The sequence below is a fragment of the Podarcis muralis genome, chromosome 12 (assembly GCF_964188315.1).
Source record: "Podarcis muralis chromosome 12, rPodMur119.hap1.1, whole genome shotgun sequence".
NCBI lineage: Eukaryota > Metazoa > Chordata > Lepidosauria > Squamata > Lacertidae > Podarcis > Podarcis muralis.
Window position 1 is genome coordinate 38,458,344 of NC_135666.1, and position 25,494 is coordinate 38,483,837.

Here is a 25,494-nt window from a genome sequence, read left to right on the forward strand (position 1 = left end):
GAGTGGGAGATGCCGAGAGAGAGACTCCCATAAAGTAAATTATGAAAGAAGACTTGGGGGGGGGGGGGAGAGAGAAGCGCGAGCCCCAGCCCGGAGGCGGCGGGCTCCTTTCTCCCTCCGCACGAGAGCCGGGAAGTTCCACACCAGCGCCAGCCGCCTGAGGAAGCGCCTCCTTGGGCTTAGCCTCCCCACCCCACCCCCGTCCGCCCCTCCCCGCCCGGAGGCGGCGCGACCGGCAGCCTCGGCTTCCCGAAGCTGGACCAGCCTTGGCACATGGAAGGAGCGGCGCCCGCTGGGTCAGCGCCGCCGGTGCCCTCCTGCAAGCGCTCGGCCGCTCGCCTTGTTTTCCCGCCTCGGGCTGGGCGCCCTCAGTAGCCCGCCCTGAGGGCAAGGGCAGCAGCGGCAGCAGCCCGCATCCCGTGCGCCTCTCCTCCGCTTCCTTTGTGTGCGCGCGCGAGTGAGGGGAGCTGAGGCGGCGGAGGCGGAGGAGGTGGAGCCGCTCTCTCTCCCTCGCTTGTCAAGAGTGAGGCGCTCCGGCGGAGGGAGGGAAGGGGGAAAGGCGAAGGCAGGGAGCTGGCGGGGCGGCTCCAGAGTCTCTCCTCTCCTCCTCCTCTCCGGCGGAGAGAAAGGAACTGGACGCAGCGCGGGGCCCTTCGCCGGGCAGCCCGGGCGGCTTCTCCACCGCCTCGCGGAGGCTGAAAGGGGCGCGAGCGGAGCGGCGGCAGCAGCAGCAGCACGTTGTTTGGCTGGGCGGCAAGGCGAGCCCCGGCGCCAGCAGCAGTAGCGGGTGCTGTTGCTGCTGCTGCTTTGCTCAGCGCGGCTCCGGCACTTTGCAATGGGTCGGGGGCGGCAGCCGGAGAGCAGCAACAGCAGTAGCAGCACCTGGGCTAGTCACTAAGGAACCCAAGAGGAAGAGGATGGCCACCTCCAGCAACTCCAGTTTGTCGGGCTCCTCGATTTCCTCCGGTAAGTTAAGAAAAAAAGAGTGAATTAAATCGCCCCTTACGGCAGGATTTGCCTCCTGATTACCTCCCAGCCTTCCGGAATGCTGTTTATTTATGTTAGTTAGATGGACGGACCTGGCTGCGAGGAGGACCTCTTTGGCACCAAGTTATTTTCCTTTCCTTTCTCCCACTTTGCATGCAAAAGGGCTGGAGGAGTAACAGAAAAGAGCAGGTGAGGTGCGTGCTTTCCTGCATAGATTTGGGGAAAGTGCAGCATCCTAAATCCATTTTTTGTGTCCGTCGATGGTTGTATCCCTGGTTTGCAAGAGGTTGCTGAACCCAACCTGACAGTTACGATTCGATCCGTAAATCGTTCGGGCGGGTGGGTGGAAGATGCCGGCGGTTAAACCTCTGATACCTAACACATTCACACCCTGCTCAAGCAGGAAGATGAATAAATTCACGTTGGTGGTCGTATTCAAAGTAGACACCTTGAAATGAATGGACGTGACTGAAGTCCATTGATTTCAACTATTTTGAATAATGCAAGCCATTCTCTCGTCATTGCTCGGAGCACCAGCAGTTTCTAAAAATATCTGTGCTTGGCTGAGCAGTTCCTCCCAAGTGTGATTACACCTGTTCAGTTACCAAGTCCTATGGAGCAAGCAGTTGCAACCCACTTTCACATTCTTCTTCATTTTCTGACATAGGTGGATTACTGTGTGTGATGGTAAGCCTTCCATGCAGGGCTGAGCCAAACTCATAGGTGATGTGTGGCAATTTCTTGCTTATATTATCTGGGTGGTGAACTAGTAGCGATCAATATGGAAAACAGTGCTTCTCAAATATGGAAGAAGGCAAGTAAAGCTGCATCAAGATTCTTATTATTCCATTCTTTACTGTAACTTCTGAGTTTTGTGATTTGAGAGTGATGTTATCAAACCAGACAGCCTGTAAATGCCTTTCCCCAAAACAAAGGTGGGCAAAGATTCCTATGCTTGTTTATTCAGCCCTACTGATTTCAATAGACTTATTCTCTACTAAGTATACGTAGGATTGCAGCTGCACAATGCAATTCCTTACTTGGAAAGTAGTCCCATTGCATCCATTGAGTGTGTGCATTGTAAGTGTGTTTAGGATTGGAGCCTAAGTTAAAGGTTTTCTATTTCTGCTGAATACTCCCACTGTAAATGTTCAGTAAAGAATTCTGTCACCTTCTTGAAAGCTTTTCTTTTCGTTAATAAAATTAGACACAAGTGTTTCCTTCATTAAAGCTGTAAAAATTAGTGCTAGTAGTAGAAAACTTCAGTGTGTATGCTTATGAGGACTAGAATTGGAATGGTGTCTTTGGCAAGATGAAGCTGTAAGCAGTCATCACCTGGGAACAGCTTGTTTAAAAGCCCATTAGTCAGGTTCTCACTGAATGCTGTTTTGTGAAATTAAAAAACCTAGCACTCTAACATGTGATGAATCTTGCACATTAAAATTGTGAGATTCACGTGGGGAGAGGTAACACATTCTTGAATCAAGAGAAGCTCGAAATTTCTGTGGTGAGTCCAAAATACATATTTTTAAAATGCCGAACTTCATGTTTCACATGAACCAGAACTTCAGAACCTGTATCTTATACTGAAGGTCAGGACTCGAAAAGATGAAAGCTGGTATCTAATTTTTGATATGTTTGAACCCAGATAAGGTAGATAGTTCGTATATGATTACGTTTAGCAGTTATGCGCAATCTCCATTCTTTTTCTCAATAGCTTTTTTAAAGAATAGAATAAACAGGACAATCTTACAGAGAGTTAGACCAATGGACACTCATGAGGTACTGTGGTACCTTGGGTTACATACGCTTCAGGTTACAGATGCTTCAGGTTACAGACTCTGCTAACCCAGAAATAGTACCTCAGGTTAAGAACTTTGCTTCAGGATGAGAACAGAAATCATGCTCCGGCAGCAGCGGGAGGCCCCATTAGCTAAAGTGGTGCTTCAGGTTAAGAACAGTTTCAGGTTAAGAACGGACCTCCGGAACGAATTAAGTATTTAACCCGAGGTACCACTGTACTTCGGCATTTCCTATGTTGACTAAACCTGTGGTCCAGTCCATGCAGATAGTATACTCTTGCCACTAATCTACATTACTCAGAAGGCTTCCTTATGTGCCTATATATCAAAAGACAGATTAAGATAATTCACAGTAAAATGAGGGAAATGGGTAATGCTGTGGAACTGGAAAAAAAGAAGCACTCAGGTCTCCTCCAGATGACCTATTTAGTCAGCATTCTTCCTGTTTTGCTCGAACAAAGCTTACATAGTAGTTAGATTATGTCTGGTCTTTATTGAGCATTGCTTCCAATTTGTTTAGGGTGCAGTTATTTGACAGTGAGCATGCATCCTGACTTGCTGGTGGGGCAAGAATGGGGGAAGTTGCACATCTCCATTCACCCCTCACTTTTCAGTGCAGTTCTCCATCACTTTCCTAACTGCAATAATTCTTTTTTTTTAAAAAGTAGATTTGTTGCCCTAGGGTTAAAGAGCACTGTTAGCATATACCTATATTTCCGCTGAGTGCCTGCAGGATAGTAGAGCATGAGAGGCTTAATATCAGGGTTGTGGGTTTGAGCCCCATATTGGGCAAAAAGATTTCTGCGATCTAGGCAGTTGGACTAGATGACCCTGGTGGTTCCTTCCAACTCTCCAATGATTCTATGCATGTGAATCACCACAGAAGAGTAGCCATCTGGATGCATACTGAGTACCATACATATTTGGAGTCTGGAAGAGGTGGGGCAAAGAACTTATGGTGGCTATGAGTCGTTGTGAAGCAGCATGGGATAAGATGAGTTGAGAGGAATCAAATCTTTGGGGCATTTTTGGGAGAAAAAATATCTTGGCATCTTTATGATGTTTAAATTAAAATGCTTCTATGGTTTATATAGTACCATAGGGCTTAAAAAAGGTAAAGGTAAAGGTACCCCTGACCATTAGGTCCAGTCGTGACCGACTCTGGGGTTGCGGCGCTCATCTCGCTCTATGGGCCGAGGGAGCCGGCGTTTGTCCGCAGACAGCTTCCGGGTCATGTGGCCAGCTTGACTAAGCCGCTTCTGGTGAACCAGAGCAGCGCACGGAAACACCGTTCACCTTCCCGCCGGAGCGGTACCTATTATCTACTTGCACTTTGACGTGCTTTCGAACTGCTAGGTTGGCAGGAGCAGGGACTGAGCAATGGGAGCTCACCCCCTTGCGGGGATTCGAACCACTGACCTTCTGATCAGCAAGTCCTAGGCTCTGTGGTTTAACCCACAGCGCCACCCGCATCCCACCATAGGGCTTAAGGACTGGTGTAATTATATCACACTCTGGCATATGAAGGATTAACTAAGTGTTCAAGAGCTTAATGTCACGAGACATTCTTATTCCCATTTGTAAATGTTTTAAATATTCCGCCTGCATTTCTGCTCTTAAATGCAACACATTTGTATTCCTCGCTATGCCTCAGTTTTTAAGCTCTGTGTTGTTTCATGTCTGATGGGGTGTTATTCCTCATTTTAGAGTGTATCTTTACTCAAACAGAAGTACATCCAATAAAAGATGTAACCACCATATCTGTTTCATATACTTTTCAGTAAAAATGTCAGTATTTTTTCCCCTTAAGTGATGTTTCCAGTATATGTGGGTCCAGCGTATTTGACTCCATGCAGCTGCATTTTGGCAGTCTGTGGTTTTTATTTCTCAGAACTCAGCAAGTTTCTGAGCATTTTCTAATAGCATCTAACTACATAGTCCAGTTTTTAAAAATGAACAGCCAGAGCATAGTTGGGTTTAAGAAGAATAATTTTGCAGATTATATATAATTATTCCTTCTCATTTGACTTTCCATCATAAGACGTTCTGCTTCTTGCAAAGGACACATTTTCTATGGACAAAGTACAGAATCAATATAAAATACGGCTGTTCCTGTTCTTACTACTGCTTTGATAGATGGGGGTCATTCATGCGCCATTCAGGGAGCATTCATTTAACAAGCAGTAGGAGAACTAGGGTGAAAAATTGGCACACCAACTCCCCCCAAAAGCTGCAAACTGCGCCTCAAAGATCAAGCCATATCTTTATAATGGAAATAAAATGAAACAATTTAGTGGATTCTTTTTGGTTCGGAATAATTAGATACGCTTTCTGAATGGTAGGTAAAAAGCAGGTTACACCTACCAAAGTGTATGGTAGGTAAAAAACAGAGTACTCAGGGCAGCAGACCAGACAGAATGGCATTCATGCAGTTTCTCTTTGACTTTGTGCTGGCAATCGAATGCAGATTGGGGAATTGAAATTGATGTGGAGTTTTTCTGCAACAAACCTGCTTCTCAGAATTACTGGACTATTTGCGATAGGGAATGTGATGGGAAAATGTACACTACAGTGTGGAATAACAGTCGCGTCGTGTGACCTTGTCTAACCTCACTGCAAACAAATCGGGATGAACGTTCAATAGGTTGTCTGGAGGTGACCCTCTTTGCTGAAATGAGCAACCAAGACTGGCCTGGGAGCTTTTAGAAGTATTAGGCAACTGCTCAATCTTGCCTAAAGAGATCAGCTGGCACAACTGGTCTCTGAAATGCCCTAGTTTCTTCACATACCTATTTCACATTCCTCAGGATATCAGTTCAACACTTGCTGTGGGCTTGATCCTGACAAGCTTGGGTAGTTTTGCCCTTTGGGTGCTTGCCAGAGCACAATTACAACTAGTCCTAGGCAAAAAGTGGCAAATTACAAGGCAGGATTCTTTAATTCTGAGCGTGCTTAATTAAAAACTTGTTTGGAATGTATAAGACATAATAGACACAAAGGTAATCTACATCTGCATACGTTTATTACCTACTCTTATAATTCCAAATGCCATTTTAATCACATCACACCTAAACACTTTCCAAATTATTGTTGAGAGGGCAGAAACCGCTCCGGGATGGAGGCATCCATGCTGTCACCTATCTATCAGTTATCATTTTGATTCTCCTTTTTGTAATTCCAAAAGGCATGAAATTATTCTGTCTTCCACTTGATGTATTTATAGCTAGCATGCATTGCATAGATGAAAGGCCTGAGCAATCAGGTGAAAAATTGTGTGCTACTAGATATGGTTTGGGTTAGGAATTTTTGCTCTGGTAGCTGTGCTAGAAGTGGTTCAGCATTTTGCCTGATCCTGTGACCTGCTGCACAGGAACAGTGGCTTGTGCAGATGTTCTAGCTGCAGTGTAAAGGCACAACCCAGCCTCTTTGACTGACTACCTTCCCACTTGCCCAATACTAAAATCAGGATGCTCACCTTTCGAGGCTGTGCTCCTGCGTGAGTCATGTGACTTGCACGAGAGCACATCCCCAAATATGGGCTGTCCCACTTAAATCGGGACAGTTGGGGGGTATGATCCATGTAGAGAAAAATTGTAAAAAAAAGAAGTTTCATTTTAAGGTATAAATATAGAAAGATACACACATACTAACATGCATTTCTTGGGACTAATAACTTTTGTGACAAATTTGCAAGACTAAGGACATTTTTCATGGCATGTGACATGAGCTGGGAATCAGTGTGTTTTTACATGAGTAGAATGTGTCCTTTTACTTAAAATGCATCTCTGGGTTATTTGTGGTTTAGGGTTAGGGTTAGGAATTCATTCATTCCCCCCCCCAAAAAAAATATAGTCCAGCCCCCCCACAAGGTCTGAGGGACAGTGGACCAGCCCCCTGCTGAAAAAGTTTGCTGAGCCCTTAGCACATGCCATGATTTTTCAGCTAAACTATGATGGCTAGAGTGAAAGACCAGGCTCAAACGAAGCTATATTATACCTGAACTTTTAAGGATTTAATCGGGACATTAAATGCATGTTTCAGAACAAGGATGTTTTGGTGCCTTGTGATATCTCTAGAGCCATCTGTGTGCTCCAGGTCCCCAGAAACCCTTTTATCTGTATGAGAAGGATAAATGGGTCTTCCCATTTTAGACAGGCTAATATACAAGCTGTGCATGAAATTAGCATGTGAAAATAAAAGAATACAAGTACAGTGGTACCTCGCAAGACGAATGCCTCGCAAGACGAAAAACTCGCAAAACGAAAGTGTTTTTGGTTTTTTGAGCTGCTTCGCAAGACGATTTTCCCTATGGGCTTGCTTCGCAAGACGGAAACGTCTTGCAAGTTTGTTTCCTTTTTCTTAACACCGTTAATACAGTTGCGACTTGACTTCGAGGAGCAACTCATAGAACGCGGTGTGGTAGCCTTTTTTGAGGTTTTTAAAGACTTTGGTGATTTTTGAAGCTTTTCCAAAACTTTCCTGACACCGTGCTTCGCAAGACGAAAAAAATCGCAAGGCGACAAAACTCGCGGAACGAATTAATTTCGTCTTGCGAGGCACCACTGTATTATCTGAACTGTACCTGGTGTATAGGTCTTTCCCCTGTTATGAGATGCTGTTTGTGGTGGTGGGAGGCCAAATTTGAAATGGTGTTTAAGGTCTGCCTGTGGAAAAGTGAAGGGTGAGACCCCTGGAAGGGTGGCCACAGTTATGAACCACCATTTATTACAACATGTTGTCAGGATCCCCAGTGGTGAGCTGGGATTAATTACTGAGAAAGAACCTGCCCTCTTACAGGGTAGTATACCCCTTAAGTCTCTAACAGCAGTATACATGCACTTACCTTATTCTTAATAAAACTTTATATTCTGCAAATCTTCTTGAAGTTAAGAATCTACAGATCTTCTTGATGTTAGGATGTCACAAACTATGCAGGTAGAGTTCCTATTCTAATAATTCTTGTGCTTTCTGAAGCAAATAGGCTTGAGCAGGCTTCCTCAACCTCAGCCCTCCAGATGTTTTTGGCCTACAACTCCCATGATCCCTAGCTAGCAGGACCAGTGGTCAGGGATGATGGGGATTGTAGTCTCAAAACATCTGGAGGGCTGAGGTTGAGGAAGCCTGGGCTTAGCCAATCACACACTGCTGATTAGGAAGTAATATCAGTCTAGTAAGTGCCCTTGAGAGGCTGGCTTGCGCCTTTGGGCAATAGGGGTCTCAGTTGGTTAATGTGCTTAAGGGAAGGAACAATATATTAATGGCAGAAGTTGTAGTTTGGGTGCAGAAGGCCCCAGATTCAGTTGCTGTTATTTCCAGTTCAAAGAAACAGGTAGAATGTGATTTGGAAAGCCTGCTGTTGGAAATCCTGGAGAACCACTGGCAGAGTAGGCTAGAGCAGGATTCCCCAACCTGGTGCCCTTCGGATGTTTTGGACTCCAACTTGCATCGTCTCTGACCATTGGCAGGGCTAGCTGGGGCTGATGGGACTTGGAGTCCAACATCAGCTGCAGAGCACTAAGCTGGAGAAGGCTGGCATATGTGCAGGTTGGTTTTCAGCAGGATTTCCTGGCTGATTCCTTGTTGAGTACCAAATGGGTCATTCCTAATTCAAAAGTTCTTCATCTGTTCCCCTCTTGGGCTGTTATGGAGAGCTTCTACAGAGTTTTGAATTCAGCTGGGAGGTAGCAGTGGAAATATGGGAAATTCCTTGGGCAAAATAAAAGAATACTCTGTTTACATAATACATAGAAACTAAGGGTTTCTGGAAGTCAAATTGGCTTTTCCAAGAAAAACGTGATTGAATAGTTCTTTCCCCAAAACTACTTTGCCTTCTCCGGCGGGTGCCAAACTCTAGTGGTTACTTAGATTTTCTTTTTAGAAATCCTTCTATGTTACATAAAATGAAACAACTTGTAAGAACAAATACTACCCTTGATTTTAGCCAAAAGACCGATGAAGTAATAAAACGAGGCAACTTAAAACACAGGTCAGATATTGTGATAGATCTACATATGTGTAGCTCAGGAAAAATGTATTTGTAGGGCAAAGGAATACATTCATCATTATTTTTCAAAATATAGTCCGACCCCCCACAAGGTCTGAGGGACAGTGGACCAGCCCCCTGCTGAAAAAGTTTGCTGACCCCTGGCTCCTTATATCCATTTCCAGAGATTTCTGAAAAAAAATATTTCAATTCACAATGTTAGAAAAAAGCTTCAACATAGGAGACTTCAACCTGCAGTGGTGAAAAGTGGTTTTGGAATTGTCTTATAGAGAGCACATGGAATTCCTCTACCCACAATATAATTGCTTTTTCAAGAATTTATTCCCTTCAAGTACATCTACACTGTGTATTCTGCTGAAAAAACTGTAGCAAACAAACCATGCCAAAGAATACCTATAATTCTTTAAAATCACATCAGTCATCATTTTAAAACCTAATGAAACAACAGCAACATAACAGACAAAAGGTGACTGCGCTGAGATGGAAGCTTTCATCGGTGCTTCATTTACCAACACACAAACACATATATGCATGATCTGGCCGTAGTATAAAACTATCTTAACACTGTAGTTCTCTGCATGCAGTATCTGTAGGTACCAAACGTGTGACGGGGCTTTCAAGCACATGCAGCTAGCCCCACTCCCAATATGCCAATATAGAGGGGCCTATATAGGGACGTGGGTGGCGCTGTGGGTTAAACCACAGAGCCTAGGACTTGCCGATCAGAAGGTCGGCGGTTCGAATCCCCGTCACGGGTGAGCTCCTGTTGCTCGGTCCCTGCTCCTGCCAACCTAGCAGTTTGAAAGTACGTCAAGTGCAAGTAGATAAATAGGTACCGCTCCAGCGGGAAGGTAAACGGTGTTTATGTGTGCTGCTCTGGTTCTCCAGAAGCAGCTTAGTCATGCTGGCCACATGACCTGGAAGCTGTACGCCGGCTCCCTCGGCCAATAAAGCGAGATGAGCGCCGCAACCCCAGAGTCAGCCACAACTGGACCTAATGGTCAGGGGTCCCTTTACCTTTATATACAGACAGATGTGCACACATAGGGCTCCCTCCATGGGGACAGGAACCCTGTGAAGGGTTTGTGTGTAGGGCCATTCCAGACTAGGCAACTGGGCCAGCTGGCAAGAAGAAGGGTTTTTTCTTTGTCAGTGGTACTTCGGTTTAAGAACATTCCGGTTTAAGAACAATTTGGTTTACAAACTCCGCAAAACCGGAAATAGTGTCCCAGTTTGAGAACTTTACCTCGGTTTAAGAATGGAATCCGAACGGTGGAAGGGCACCAGCGGCGGGAGGCCTCATTAGGGAAAGCACACCTCGGTTTAAGAACGGTTTCAGTTTAAGAACGGGCTTCTGGAACGGATTAAGTTTGTAAACCGAGGTACCACTGTATAACAATAGTGCTGTTCCACAGAGCTCGACTTCTCTGCACCATTAGGGTCGCTGTTCAAAGGAAAGAACAACAGGGAGTTTTAAACTAGAACACAGGCCTGGAAAACTTCCCAGATTTGCTGAGGGCAACTTGTTACTCAGGAAAGTCAGTTCTCCCTCTGCATGCTTCCCAAATTGCTCTCATTTCAAATCGTTTTGCAAACTGTATATGAGAATCCAAAGATATGGTATATACCAGGGGTGGCCAACTCCCAAGAGACTGCGATCTACTCACAGAGTTAAAAACTGGCAGTGATCTACCCCCTTTTTGGGGGGTGCAGGGCAAAAGTGTTGAGCTTTTTTTAGGAGAGCCAGAGTTACTGAGCTTCTTTGGGGGGAGCCAGTGATCTACCACAGACGTCCAGTGATCTACCAGTAGATCACAATCTACCTGTTGGACGTGCCTCGTACAATATGAATTTCCTTGGAACCTTACCAACTTTGGGATTTGGTGCATTTTCTTTAGTGACACGATGCCTAGTTATTCCATGGTAATTTGGGGTCTGCTTTTTTGTGCTTTTAGTTCCCAATATTGCAGTTTGAAAGCTAATTCCTTAATACCATCAAAGCTTATTAGAAACAAAGACTATGTAAATATTATGCATTCGTATTAGTAAATTAATCTTAATTAAATTAAATCCAGTCAAGCACTGTGGTTTGCTGAGCAGCCAAATGAAACTAGCTGTTTAGACAAATGTAACAAATTTCCTCGCAAAGGTTCCGGCTGCAGTCTACAGTAGCCAAGGACATAACGTCTAAACTCTAAGCAGGTCTCTGAAAAGTTTTGTGTTTCAATGGTAAAATCCATTGGGGGGTTGTTAATGCACAAGATATATCAATAATTACTTTACAAGCACAATCTTTCACAAAACCACAGGCTTGGAGAAAGGTTGCGGGGGGGGGGGGGGGAGACAACAGACTGTCCACTTAACAAAGTGGAAACATACAAATAACCCAGGGATGCATTTTAAATAAAAGCACACAATCTACTCATGTAAAAACACCAGGCAGGCCCCACAAATAACCTAGAGATGCATTGTAAAGAAAAGGACACATTCTACTCATGTAAAAACACGCTGATTCCCGGACCGTCCACGGGCTGGATTTAGAAGGCCATTGGGCCAGATCCGGCCCCTGGGCCTTAGTTTGCCTACTCGTGAGCCAACCTATATAGGAGTAGCAAAAATGCTCACCTTTAAATAATTTATTTGTTATTACTTGTCAAGATAGGATAGTACTTTTTAATTACAGTACTGACAATTTGGTTTCTATATAAATTCCATAGCTTCATTATCTTGCTGCCTTAATTGTTTTTTATCTATTTCACACTTTGATCTTCAATATTTCTCATGCTTTAGTTTAACTAGGCTTTGTGGTACTGGTTTGTTAATGTAGCCACCCAGTTAACAGTAAACATTCGTTACTTCTAAATGAGTATAACTGGGATCCTTGAATCAGTCCAGTTGGATTCCTTGACTCTACTAATCCATGTATATTTTTTTTAATTCTAGAACTCAGCCACTGAGAAACAGCCTGAGAAGTGGAAAGTACAACTCACTTTAATAAATGTCAGCTTAACAAAGGAAATCATTTTTCAAAGATATGTTGGTTTTATTTAATGCCACAACAAGGAGAGCACAACATATAATATTTTGGAGTGTATTTTCAGAGTAAATAGGTTGCCAAGCAATCATATCAAATGGTGTTAGGGTTCAGTAGCAATTGAATGTGTGTGATGTTGGAGGGGGGAAGGTCATGTGTCTAAAATGCATGGTGACAGTATTTTACAGGAGATGGTTTGTATGCTGAGAGACCTTCTTGACCTGATGCTGTCAGAACTTGGAGAACAAACACTGGGCCCTAAACACGAAGAAAACGATGAGATTGTACAGTATATAAGATAACACCGTCCTTTAATAAGGCATCCTTTTTATTTTTGTTTCAGCTGTTTTACCATATGAAATACACTGTTTTGCTAGGACAAGATGGCAGCTCTTAAATTGAAATTGTTTTCTTTCTGTGGTGGTTATAATAAAAAGATGCTATTTGTACTTTACATTTCTCAAGGCATTTGCATATATGCAAAAAAGTGGTGGGGGTCAGGTCCACTCTGGTTTTAAGGTGGCAAGGTGAAAAGGAGGACAGAATTGCCACACTTTTAATACCTTGGAAGAAGAGAGAATTTCAGACGGTGTTGCTTGTTATGTGAACTACACCTGCTGGATTTTTCTTTCTACACAGCTGTTAAAAGTACAGGAGATCTGACCTCTTTTTTTATCAGGCGTTCAAGCTGGAATTGTCTCGAGTCCCAGGTGAGGAGCATGTGGCAGTCAAGATTTATTTATCTCAAGTTGTATTTTTCTAAATACATATACTGTAGTGTATATATAGGAACACAGTTCTCAACCATCACTACAGTGGGCATTGCTTTCAGGTGGTTATGGTTGTATCAGTGGCTGTTACATGTGTTACTCATTGTACTGAACACAAATTTTAATAGATCCTCAGACACAGGTGGGTGCATGTAGAAAAAAATTGCACCCACTTTGGTGATTTTCAGTGCAATTTACTTCCAGATTAGTGTATTTAAGACCCCAGAATTCAGACTGTTTTTCTTCTATTATAAATGAGAAAGCATCTATATTAGTACCTACTGGTTATTCAGACATTTGGTGGTGTCAAGCTCTCCTAAATTCTTGGATTGCTTGTTGTATTTGATTCATACCAGATACTTCCTTTGAATTGAAAATGTAGAACAATAGCTCTTGTCTTTGTATGGGTTCCTTTTAGCTTATTTTGTGAATATGGAGCGCTGGCCCTGCTGTAATTGAAGCAGTCAGTTTCTAACAAATTAAGCATCAAAACATGTGGGCTTGAAAGTAGTTTTTGTTACGGCACTTCATAAATATAATTACTATTATGACTTTCTGTCCTGTACAATATCTCTCTTCATTGTGTACACTGTATGAGCTGGGCTCTTAAAGCAAAGCCTAGAACAGACTCATTTGTTTAAGATCCCATGGGAAAATCAGGTACCGGGTGTGCCTCAGATCTACTGTTGCTTGTGCCAGTGAAAGAGGCAGATTATGTTCCCAGAAAGTAGCATAAGAAACATGGTTAGTATTCTGTAATTTGAAAAATAAGATACTTGATTCACCCTGTAGCTACTAAGCAAAGCTTCAGGTGGTCGATTTTGGAGACGCTTGCTTTGTGGTAGTCTTACACAAGTGGGCACCTGTTAGCCACTTCTGAGGACATGTGGAATGAGTTTGCCCAGGGCCAGTTGAGTAGATGTTGTTTACAAAGGAACAAGCCATTGTTGATAATCCACAGCTCAAGACAGCACTTGTGTTCAGCAAGAGACTAGCTTCTTAGAGCTGATAAGGCAGCTTTTTGCGATGTGTGGCTACTATTTTGCAACTGCTCCATAGCAAGATCCATATGGAGCCGGAGCTTATAAAAGGATCCCAACATCTGACTGGGTTAACAAACCTTTCGCTTTTGGAAAGGATCTTGTTAAATCTAAAACATTGCTTAAAATGCATTTGCATTTCTCATCTTCATCTTCACTTCATCTTCTGTGGAAATCTGCAGCCAGATCCAAGAGATATGGAGACTAGCTGTGGAGAGATAGAGAAGTTATTTTAATATCCTTGGACTTATGTTTGGTTATTTTTATATAACATTGACCGAGGACCAGGTCTCCATATTAATACCAGTTCCCCATTACTTGAATTACATAATATGGTGTAATTTGCTCCACTTCTGTTGGTAATAATGTTCCTGATCTTAACTGTATTGACCTCAAGATGTTGTTCAAACCATTTGCCAATCTATACAATTCTTTGTTCTGCTGATGGTGAATTTAAACTACAGAGACCCTCATTGATTTGCTTGCTTTTCTGCTGCTCGTAAGCCATATGTATCCCAAGTGTTTTTGGCTCCCACTTTTGTGGTCAATGCCTTAGTTCAAGTTGCTTTCTCTAATTCAAGTGGTATTTGTTGTCTGAGTTAAGAGCATCAATACTGACTTGGACCCCCCCCCCCCCAAATTTGGTGGTTAGTTTCTTTAGTTATGACATGTGCAGCATTTTAGAAAGTCGTATCTGGATTCTTTTATTTTATTTGTAAGGAGCACCAGTAGTTGCCAGTGATGTGCCGCTGCTCTCGTGACACCGGCATCATTGCAGTTTACCTGGACAGAGGTGGGATAGAGCAGAGGGGCAGCAAGATTAGACCTGTGCAGATGTACGGCTAGGAGCACAGAGCTGTCTCCACTGGTACGGTCACATAACCCCAAAATTGCTGCTGCTCTACGCCACCCCAGGCTCATCCAGGTAAACTCACGTTGGGTAGGTGCCTCTGTGGTTGTGCCCCACCACACTGACTGCTATTGAGGAATAGCCATGGTTGCACATTCATGTTACATGCACCTGTTAATTCACGGTGACATTCGATACATCTGTTGAAGTGGACTGTGGTTCATGAAAGCGAAGGCCATAATAAATCAATTAGGTGCCACAAGACCAGTGGTATTTTTTGCTACAGCAGATTCACATTCTTACCCTTCTGGGAATGGTTACAACTCTGGTGTGATTCCTTTAATGTAATTACACAACAGTCATACCTCGTGTTGCGTTAGGTTCATGTTGCGTCTTTTCGGCTTGCGAATGCGGCAGACCCAGAAGTGTATACTTCCGGGTTTTGCTGCGTGCACAGAAGCATTCTGCGCGCTTCGTGCATGTGCAGAAGCATTCTGCACGCTCCACACATGTGCAGAAGCACTCTATCGCATTGCGTGTGTGCACAGAAGCAGCACTCTAGTTACGGACTTTTCGGGGTGCGAATGGAACAGATCAAGTCTGTAACTAGAGGTACCACTGTACATCCTCAAAAGATTTTGAAGATAGCAGATTTTAGGTTTTAGTCTTGATGGCTCATTCGTGTTTGTGGTATCAGTGATTGTGTTCCTATCCTTTCTTCGGGCTCTGAGTTGTTTTAAATTTTCATTTATACCGACCCATTTTCACTGAAGAGCTGCTCGCTGATACTTCAAAGCATGCAGATCTTTAGCAATTCAATCTGGAACAACATCTAGCATTATCTCATAGGGCATAGGGTGTCCTTCTGATGGGCATTCTAATACTTGTTCCTTGCTTGTTATATGCTTTTAAAATGCTGTAGCTGATTCTGTTGATTTATGATCATGCCATGTGGGGTAATAGCTACTAAGATAATCACTTTGGCACACTTTTCTTCCAAGAAAAGCAAAGCGTGGTACTCATAAAAGATTATTGCTAATGGTCAGTGACACCTGGAGATATATTATCTATATTATTTGACAGAGCCGGCCCAGCCGTTAGGCAACATTATGTTATTCCACACCATTCCTTTCAATGCAAAGTCAATTAATTTCAGTAATCAATTGTGTATTGTTTGTGGATTCCAAGCAGCACTGAAACTGAATGCTGATTGTGTTTGCTGGATTGATTTCTGTTCTGGACATGGGATGAATAAGCAAAGATTGGCAATTTCTGCTCCCATTTCCGTTTTTGTCAGAATTCTCTGACATTGCTAAGTTCCAGAGGAAGAATCACCTGAATCACAAGTACCCATTTTACTAGATCTGAGCAACTTTGTAAAATGTACGAACTGGCTCTTTGGCTGTTTACTCGACATTTTAAATAGTAGTGTAGCTTCCTTTTTGAAAATTCCTAATTAAATGATAATAATTCTATCCTTAGCCATCAGATATACACTTCTTCTTTTATGGCCATAAGAACATGCGATTTTAATTCATCTTTCGTACTGGTTTGGCTGCTTCATACACAATCTGCTTTATCCTGTCACTTGTACACACATGACAGGTGCAGTTTCATTCTTCACTTATTGCCAGAGCATTCATTGCTATCAGAGTCTGTTCCTGAAAATAGCATTACTTATCTTAAATCTGTTTTTCAATTATTGGCCATGTTCTGATTTCAGATTCTTTTTTTCTCAGGCTTTATACTTCACATGTAAATAAAAGTCTATTCTTGCTGCCTAGTTTTCCTTCTTCTGTTATCACTGTCAGTTGCAGACAATTAAGTTGAACAATGGGAGTTTTTTTGTGTTTTTTCGTAGGCATGGTTTTAATCCTACTCTATATTCTGTGTAGCATTCGCAGCTCTTCTAATAAAAACATCACCCTAATTATTGCGGAAAACTTTGTTGTAATTCAGCTTCATTGCTATGTTAGTGGGAAATATATTCTAACATTTCCTTAATTGTTTTTGTAGCCAGGTTTGGTCTCATGGCTTTTTGTTGTTTTTTCCAAGTTCTGCATTCTTTTTTATTCTTTTTTTTTGTGTGTCAAAGGAAGCTTCTGCCTTCTGTCTTGGGATCCAGTCGTGATTGCAAGGGTAAGAGGAAGAAATGTGTTGTAGCATTTGCTGTAAGAGAAGGCTGGGTGTACTGGGAAACCAGAAAGATTTAAAGCAGACACACAATTAATGGGTTTAAGGCTGGCCATATAGGGTTGAAAAGACACAGAGATTGCAAAATATATAACCTGAAATGAATCCAAAATTTATCTTAGCTTTGATTCATTCCTGAATATGTGTCAAGTTGCCTTCTTCTTTGCAAGTCTCTTGCTATAACAACATTTTAGCCATGCTACTCCCTGACCCCCACGAAGGACAGGAGGAATAAAGGGGTGAACCTTTAATTTTAGCAGCACCTTGCTGCCTGTGAGGTGCTTTGAAGTCCCGATGATGGATTTAAAAGAGGATTAGACAGATACATGAAGGTTAAGGCTGTCAGAGGCTACTACCCATGATGGAAGCTATGATCTGCCTCCAGGCATAGTATGCTTATGAGCACCAGTTGCTGGAAAATGCAGAAGGGGAGAGTTTCCACAGGCACCTGGTTGGCCTCTGTGCAAACAGGATACTGGATTAGATGGGCCATTGGTCGAATCCAGCAGATTTTCCTTATGTTTATGCTCTTGTATGCATGCACCCTTTTCTGTGAGGCAGTATGTTCCCTTCGCTAGAACAGTCATCATGGCTAAACAGCCATAGACTATAACCTTCCGTATATTGTGGATGCCAAAAAATAATAATTAACCCAGTGACATTTCGAAGCCCCATATCCATTTGTTCAGTCATATTTAAAAATATGTCATAGGAGATGAGAACCATTTAGGAATAAACACTTTATAACAGTGCAAGGTTTTCTACGTGTAGCTGGATGTCAGTAATGCCTGGGAGGTGATTCAGAATAGTATTGTCAAATAGTCATGAGAGGAATAATAATTAGCAGTAGGTTACATTAATGACCGAATGTATGGAATTAGGGATGCATTTCTAATAAAAGCAATGTAGTGAAAGGTTTTTCCGAATTATATTTTTTGCTGATGCTCTTATAAATGCAATATAAAAACAGCACAACTGCTAAATTGCATGCTTGTGTGAGAATTTCGCGCAAATTTTTACATTTTATTAATTTTAGATGAAATCCGGGGACATGGAATTTGTCCGGGGACTTATTCACAAATCCGGGGACTGTCCCCGGGAAACAGGGACGTCTGATAACCCTAATGTACAGGGAGTTGCACCCTCATTAAAGCACCCAAACATATGTGCACTAGTGTCTAAGGGAGCATGTCTGCATTTGCATTCTGTGAGTTTGCTGTTGCCCAGAGGCCCAGCCTCAAGCTCAGAGTCCAGGGCTGCTCCATCATCCACAGATGGTGTCTCCTGAGCCTGACTCATCAGAGGAATTGATTGTGTCCACGTAACAATGGAGCAGGGAGCACACCAGGTCAAAGTCCACAGAAAGGGGAAGGAGTGTTAGACTTTCGACCAGGAGGTTGGTCTTTTAAGATCCACAGTACTCAGCTTTGGGAATGCTGAACTGAAGAAACCCATAATGCTTTAGCTCAACTCCAGCCTTTGTTGGATAAAGTTGCTTGCTCAGAGGCATCCATGTTGTTGTTGTTGTTGTTGCTACTGCTGCTGCTGCCACCAACAGCTTGCCTTGACATCTTGCCACCATGGATGCCTGATGCAGATGGATCAGAACAGCTGAAAGAAATATGTGTTAGGTGATTATTGTGTAACATGTAGAAGGTAAAACCTTCCCTTTTCCTGCTTCCCTTCCTCATCCCAAACAATAGGTGACAGAGATTGCAGGAAAAATGTATCTTCTTCAAGATGCTTCTCAATGCTTCTTTTAACCTCATTACCATTGAACACGTAAAGGCTGCTCTGAGAATACAGAAGCCTTTCATTTTGACACACCCTTAAAAACACACACACAATTACGGTAAACATTTTTACTCCACCTTCCACTATAAATCCTGGAAGACAGTCTATTCAGAATGGCTGTTGTGTCCTAATTGTGAAACAAAAGCAAGGTCTTGGAAGCTATAGGACACCTTATTGTGGATTCAGAATAGTTGATTTCCAGAGGAGTAGCCATTTGTTAAGTAGTAATGGCAAAGAGTCATGTGACATTTGAAAACTAATACATTTTATTACGGCAGAAGCTGTCGTGCACATTTATCCGATGCATGGATTCATGCATCTGATGTTGTGTTCTGTAGCCCACAAAACCATATGAAGTAATTAAATGTGCCAGTCTTTAAGGTGTCACACAGCCCTTTGTTTTAACAGTAAATACATACTTTAGTGGAGGGGTAGGCAACCTAAGGCCCGTGGGCCAGATGCGGCCCAATCGCCTTCTCCATCTGGCCCGCCGACGGTCTGGGAATTAGCGTGGTTTTTACATGAGTAGAATGTGTCCTTTTCTTTAAAATGCACCTCTGGGTTATTTGTGGGGCATAGGAATTCGTTCATCCCCCCCACCCCAAAGAAATATAGTCCAGCCCACCACATGGTCTGAGGGACGGTGGACCGGCCCACGACTGAAAAAGGTTGCTGACCCCTGCTTAAGTGACTCTTTCCATTTGAGATATACCTCATATCCCCCATTATTTGGGCTGTTACTAGAGATACCAGTTTGTTGAATAAGATGGAAAGTTTTTGTAAGATGAGAATAAAGGAAACGGGGGCTGTTGTTCATAGCATTTATAAAGACACCTCCATTGGTACCAATTTTATTTGAGTGCCCTTTTATCTACATTGCTGAAATTAAATTATATATCCATTACTAAAATTAGAGTGAAGACTCATTGGATTACAAGTGTTTTTCCCCCCGATCCTTGAATGAAGTACTTTCTTGAATAATTCTGTAATGGAATTAAGTGTCATGCATCTCATCTCCTGAAATGTTTTAATGAAAATGATAACTTTTGATGCTTAATGTTAAGTAACTACATAATTAAAGATGATGCACACCATGGGGATGAATGGAATATTTGGATGGCAACAGGATAAGGGCATATAATATTTTCCATATAATTCAAACATCTCTGGAACAATACTTCTTGATCCATAGCTTTTGACAAATGGATTCTTCTGTTAGACCACAAATGGCCATGTTGTTCAGATGCCTGATTTTTGTCTTCCCAACTTAAGAATGGAAGACGAAATACCAGTGGACAACAAAAGAGGTTTAAAGACACTCTCAAGGCAAATCTTTAAAAATGCAGTATAAGCCCAGATAATTGGGAAACACTGGCCTGTGAACACTCCAGTTGGAGAATAGCCTCTACCAAAGGCGTCATGGACTTTGAAGAAACATGAATTGAGGACAAAAGGGGCTAAGAGGAAGGCACATTTGGCAAATCCTCACCATGATCAACACCCACCCAAAAACCTATGTCCCCACTGTGGAAGGATATGTGGATCCAGAATTGGCCTCCACAGTCACTTACGGACCCATCATTAAGATAGTTTTCATGGAAGACAATCTTACTCGGCTTCAAGTGATCGCCAAAGAAGATTATTCCAGTATAGAACATAGATTTGTTGGTGCAAATATTTATGATAGGGACCTTGTCGCCTTAGTCTTTGAGCATTGTGCTAATGCAGGGTTTGGGTGCCCAGGAAAGTTGCCTGCAGCGCCTAAACTGTGGCTAATTTTAACAATGGTTTGTTGAAACAAGCTATGTTCTTAAACTATGGTTTAGCATTGACTTGTTTCAACAAACCATGGTTAAAATTAAAGCATGAATGACATGGTGAACAGTAGTTAAGCAGTAGTTAATCTAAAGTGCAAGCAAAAGCTTGCGAACTGCACCAGAGGACAATCTAAGGCTCTCCTTTTTTGTCTTGTAACACTAAACTATGCTTTAGAATTGCTTACAACTAGTAAGCTTTATCTTTTCACTGACTGAATCAATGGAGCTTGTTATTTCATGATGTTAGCAGTTTATTAATTAGGACCAATACTAGGTTCCAATTGATTAAGAACTGGTGCAGGAAAATGGTTTCACACCAGCTTTTAAAAAGTTGTTTGAATTGGCAGCTCAGTTGGTTAGGGCATGGTATTGATAACGCCGGGGTTGCAGGTTCAATCCCCGTAAGGGACAGCTGCCTATCCCTGCATTGCAGGGGATTGGACTAGATCAGGGGTCTGCAACCTTTAAGACAAAAAGAGCCACTTGGATCCGTTTCTGAAGGAAAAAAAACTGGCAGCCGCAAAACCATTGCGACATTTAAAACAAATATATCTCCGGAGCCGCGATTTGACAGCGGGTGGGAAGGTGACGTCGGGACGGTGCGTGACTAACACATGTACCCCCCCCATGCAACGTCACAGCCAGTACAGCGCCCGCCACAGTGGAGAGTGTCGGGGCGCACAATGCGCCTCCTCCCCTCGCTAGTATCCGCCCCAGAGCCGCGGCAAAGGTGTAAAAGAGCCACATGCGGCTCTGGAGCCACGGGTTGCAGACCCCTGGACTAGATGATCCTTAGGGTCCTTTCCAACTCTCTGATTCTATGAGTAACTAACAAAGCTATAGTTAAAGTCTTTGTAAAACACTTCTTTTTTTTTCAATTTGCATACAGCAAACAACACTTCTTGCCTTTCAGATGTTCAAATTTGTCATACTCAGGAAAATAGCTTTCTTTAAAAATGTCATTACAGCTTCTGTGTTCCAGAATATATAAAAGTTATTTGGAAGAAATTGATTTGAATCCATTAAGAGCAATATGATCGTTCTGAATTTTCTGTAATAGGATCCGCAGTTTAGGTCTCTCTCACCGCATTTAAATGCAGTCTTCATCCCTTGATATTTCTGGGGAAAGTGTTTGACAGCTGAATCAGATATATCTGAATTATCAGTTTTCTTTTATTACCTTTTCCAGATGGAAACTTTCAAGGGTAGTTGAGCCATGTCTGCTGCTTCTGTTAGAGTAAATGCTTTCAGGGAAATTGAAATAATTACCAATGTAGTAAACACATTAGCATTAGTATGTGGCAAGGACTGGTTTTCATAATTTAAGTACTCCTCCTTAACAAGAGATTAGAATATATTTGCCAATGGGACTAATGCATAGGAGAGAATGTACAAAGAAGCATATTGATGGTCCCAGCATTGGATTTCTTGCTTGCCACATATCCAAATTAGATTATTGGTGTGCCTCAGCAGAGGTTGAGGGCAGTGGGCATTGAAGGTGATGTAATTTAACAGCACTAATAATAATGGTTGTTACTGCACCAGATTTTTGGTTGTTCTGGACCCAAGTGCAGATGCAGGAAGGTATCCTAACTTTTTGGGTTGGCATTAGCCCTAGGAAATAATGTCTCAGCTCAGCAGCTCATAGAACAGGCTTCCTCAACCTCAGCCCTCCAGATGTTTTGAGACTACAATTCCCAGCATCCTTGACCACTGGTCCTGCTAGCTAAGGATCATGGGAGTTTTAGGCCAAAAACATCTGGAGGGCCGAGGTTGAGGAAGCCTGTCATAGAATGTCAGTGGCATTAAAAGAACTATTCCAGAACTCCAGCTGTTCTTCATAAGCATATTAATGTATTATCATCTTCTCGTAAGCACATGTAGTTGGAAGTTAAGTCTTCCTGACAGCAGTGGGACTGATTTTCAAGGAAGTGTGCCTGGTTAAAGCCTGTGGGAGCAGTTAAGGGCTACTTTGGAGGCTGCTACATGGAACAGCTTAATCTCTGTGTAGGGGGATAGTATATATTTTGTCATACATGAATTGCAGCAAGAATATTTTTTGGTGTCACGGGTACACAAATTTGACAAGTGATACCTGCAGCAACTCCTTCAAAAAACGCTCATGCATTTTACATGATACAACACACGTTTTTCCCTTCATGGAGATTAACTGCGTCAGGAAAAGCAAGCGAAAGCAGCCCTCAATTATCACTTACACTTTTGGTGATATTTGCTGTGATCTCCTAATTTTTTCCTAAATGCATTCAGGCAATATTCTAAGTAATTCCAGGCAGGCCTGGTGTATGCAGAGGTAGGGAAAAGCTTCGTTGTCTTCCGAAATATATGTAGTTTTCCCTAGCTCGAATGTTGAACAGTATGACACACATGTTCATATAGAGGACATTGAGGGGAAAGGAGTGTCATTTTCTCTCTCTGTGCTTTTGTAATTGTGCATATAAATCTAAGTTGCTGACTTGTAACAGCATGCATGCACCTCAAGAACAGGTACGGCTGCTTTTTATTGTAATCATGCTGCAACATCACCTCATTGGGCTCAGACAAACCAGACTATTCACATATGGTAATGGAACTGAAGTATATTTCCCTTCATTTGTTTATACAAATTCTTACTCTTGCAGCCTGTTTTCATGGCTGAAGTTCCCATCCCTGCTTCCCACCATACACAGATGACATGTGTCAGGAATTCTGATATAGAATATAACCCTGCACACACACACACACTTGTGTGAGAAATAATATTTTAAAGAATGTTAATTCATGACATTCCACTTCTGTAGGGGTCATGCAACACAAACTATACCCAATTCATCACCGGGGAGCGAACTGCTACAAACAAATGAGTTTACATTTATAGTCGCTTTACAAACTTGTCCTCTTGTTGCACTGGGCTGCAGGCAAGTGAGCACAGCCTGCATCTGTATTGCAGTTGTTTATACAGTGGTACCTCGCGTTAAGAACTTAATTCGTTCCGGAGGTCCATTCTTAACTTGAAACTGTTCTTAACCTGAGGTACCACTTTAGCTAATGGGGCCTCCCGCTGCCGCCATGCCGCCATCGCATGATTTCTGTTCTCATCCTGAAGTAAAGTTCTTAACCTGAGGTGCTATTTCTGGGTTAGTGGAGTCTGTAACCTGAAGCGTCGTAACCTGAAGCGTCTGTAACTCGAGGTATCACTGTACAGGTTTTGTCTGCTGTGTTTGGGCTGCCTAGCTGGCTACTCCTGAGCTGTCCTTGGCTTTAGTTCCTCTTAGTTCCATCTACTGCGATGAAACTACCTCTGTACCATCTGACTGAATACACCACATTTGGGCTACCCCTTGCTGAGGTTCACTCATCAGATCATTTTTTAAAAAATAAATAAATAATCATTATTTTAAAAAAATATCCTGCCCTTCCTCCCAAAGGAGCCTGAGGCAGAAAACACAAAAGCATTAAAACAACTGAAACATACTACAGTGGTACCTCTGGTTATGAACTTAATTCATTCTGGAGGTCCGTTCTTAAGCTGAAACCGTTCTTATCCTGAGGCGTGCTTTCGCTAATGGGGCCTACCACTGGGTGTGCGCCTCTGGCGCACGATTTCCGTTCACATCCTGGGACAAAGTTTGCAACCAGGAGCAGCTACTTAGCGGAGCTCGTAACCTGAAGCGTTCATAACCTGAAGTGTTCATAACCAGAGGTACCACTGTATGCTTGTTCACACTGTGGAAAAGACCACACTTTTTGCTCCTCGTCTGCTCCTTTCTTCAGTATACCAGGGATGAAACAAACCAGACTCCTTCAAAGCCCCCCTTCAAAGATCAGGACAAGATTGTGCTTTGAGAGGGGCAATATCTTCAGAAGCCCCTCTCAAAGTGCTATATTGTACAGTGTTCTCAACGGGGCTGCTGATTGGCAGAAACCCCATTTAAAGTGCTGCATAATATGGCACTTTGAGAAGGGCTTCTGAATTCTACAGGCAAAAAGTAGTTCTCTTGATGTTTGTACCCGCAGGTCAGACTTGGCCTGCTGGGCTAGAAATGTTCCCTTCCCCTGATTTAAAGCAATGTGCAAACCAGGCCAGCAGGAGTTTTAGACCTTATCTTTTGACCTGACCTATAAATATTTATAGCTAAGCCAGGTTAGGAAGAATCAATGGGCTACCTGCAGTGTGTTGCCAACCTGAAATGCTGGGGCCCTGGGAGAGCAGTACTGTATTGCCATTTCTTCCTCTGCTTTTCAGCCTTGATATAGTTTGCCAGGAAGCACATCAGCACATAGCCTAAAAAGCTGCTGGTTGATCCTGACATACCCTGACCACTTATGCCAGTGCATTTGCATGGAACCGTATTGCTTTCTGGAACAGATGACACATTCATCTGTTGGTATTTCAAGGCTTAGGATGTGAATGTTAATTTGCAAAATCTGCAGATGGGAAATGTGTGTGTGTAAATTGACATCTGCCAAGCGAATTACAATGTTCGTTCGGTAAATCCTGGCATCTCAATATTTGACTAGGTTTGGAGACATTTCTGGTATAACTCGCATGCCTTCAGTTGTGATTCAGAAGAAAGACTTGATGTGCTGCGCTCGATTTATTCCTTGCTTACACATACAGAGCTTCGTGGAATTTTTATCTTTGCATAATCACTTTGAAAATGTGACTTCTGCTGACTGCTTCATTTCATAACAACCACAATATGCAAATAAGCAACGCAACTTTGAGAAAGGTTACTTTTAAATAACTGAAATAAATTTATTTATTTTTTACCTTCTGGCAATTTGCCTGCAGCATGGACTGGTTCATGCGTGCTGGTTTTCTTTGTGTTTTGTTCTATGCAAAGCCTGGTTGTGACTTGGTTGTTACCTAGAACCAAGGCCAAACTGCTCCTACTTTTAGTGAGAAGGGTAACCAGGAGTAGGTCCTTCCTGTGAGCCCTGCTGCAGTTCTCTGCACATTACGACTGCCAAATGTTTAGTGTGATGGGAACCAGGTGCCCAGGTGCCAAATATCTCTACTCCTGCCTGCCTGCATATTGTGCAATAGAGAATCATGCATCGTGTTAAGCAGCATCCTTTAATTATGTATTTACATGCTGTTCTTCTGCATTTCTGAGAGCTGCCTCTTCAAATCTGACATGGCTTCCGAATGTTTTTGTCTTTTCTGTAAAAGATATGCAGTCTTGGAATGTTGCAGATTGTG

General features: G+C 42.6%; 1 protein-coding gene across 2 annotated transcripts in view; it reads left to right on the plus strand.

The window, feature by feature from the left end:
- Nucleotides 1–240: 240 nt before the first annotated feature.
- CHN2 (chimerin 2) overlaps nt 241–25,494 on the plus strand; it is a 150,027-nt gene continuing 124,773 nt past the window's right edge. For both annotated transcript variants that reach the window (XM_028749670.2, XM_077937046.1), the window contains exon 1: nt 241–966. In XM_028749670.2, the coding sequence (XP_028605503.2) occupies nt 918–966 (49 nt within the window). In that variant the 5' untranslated portion in view covers nt 241–917. The remainder of the gene's footprint in view (nt 967–25,494) is intronic.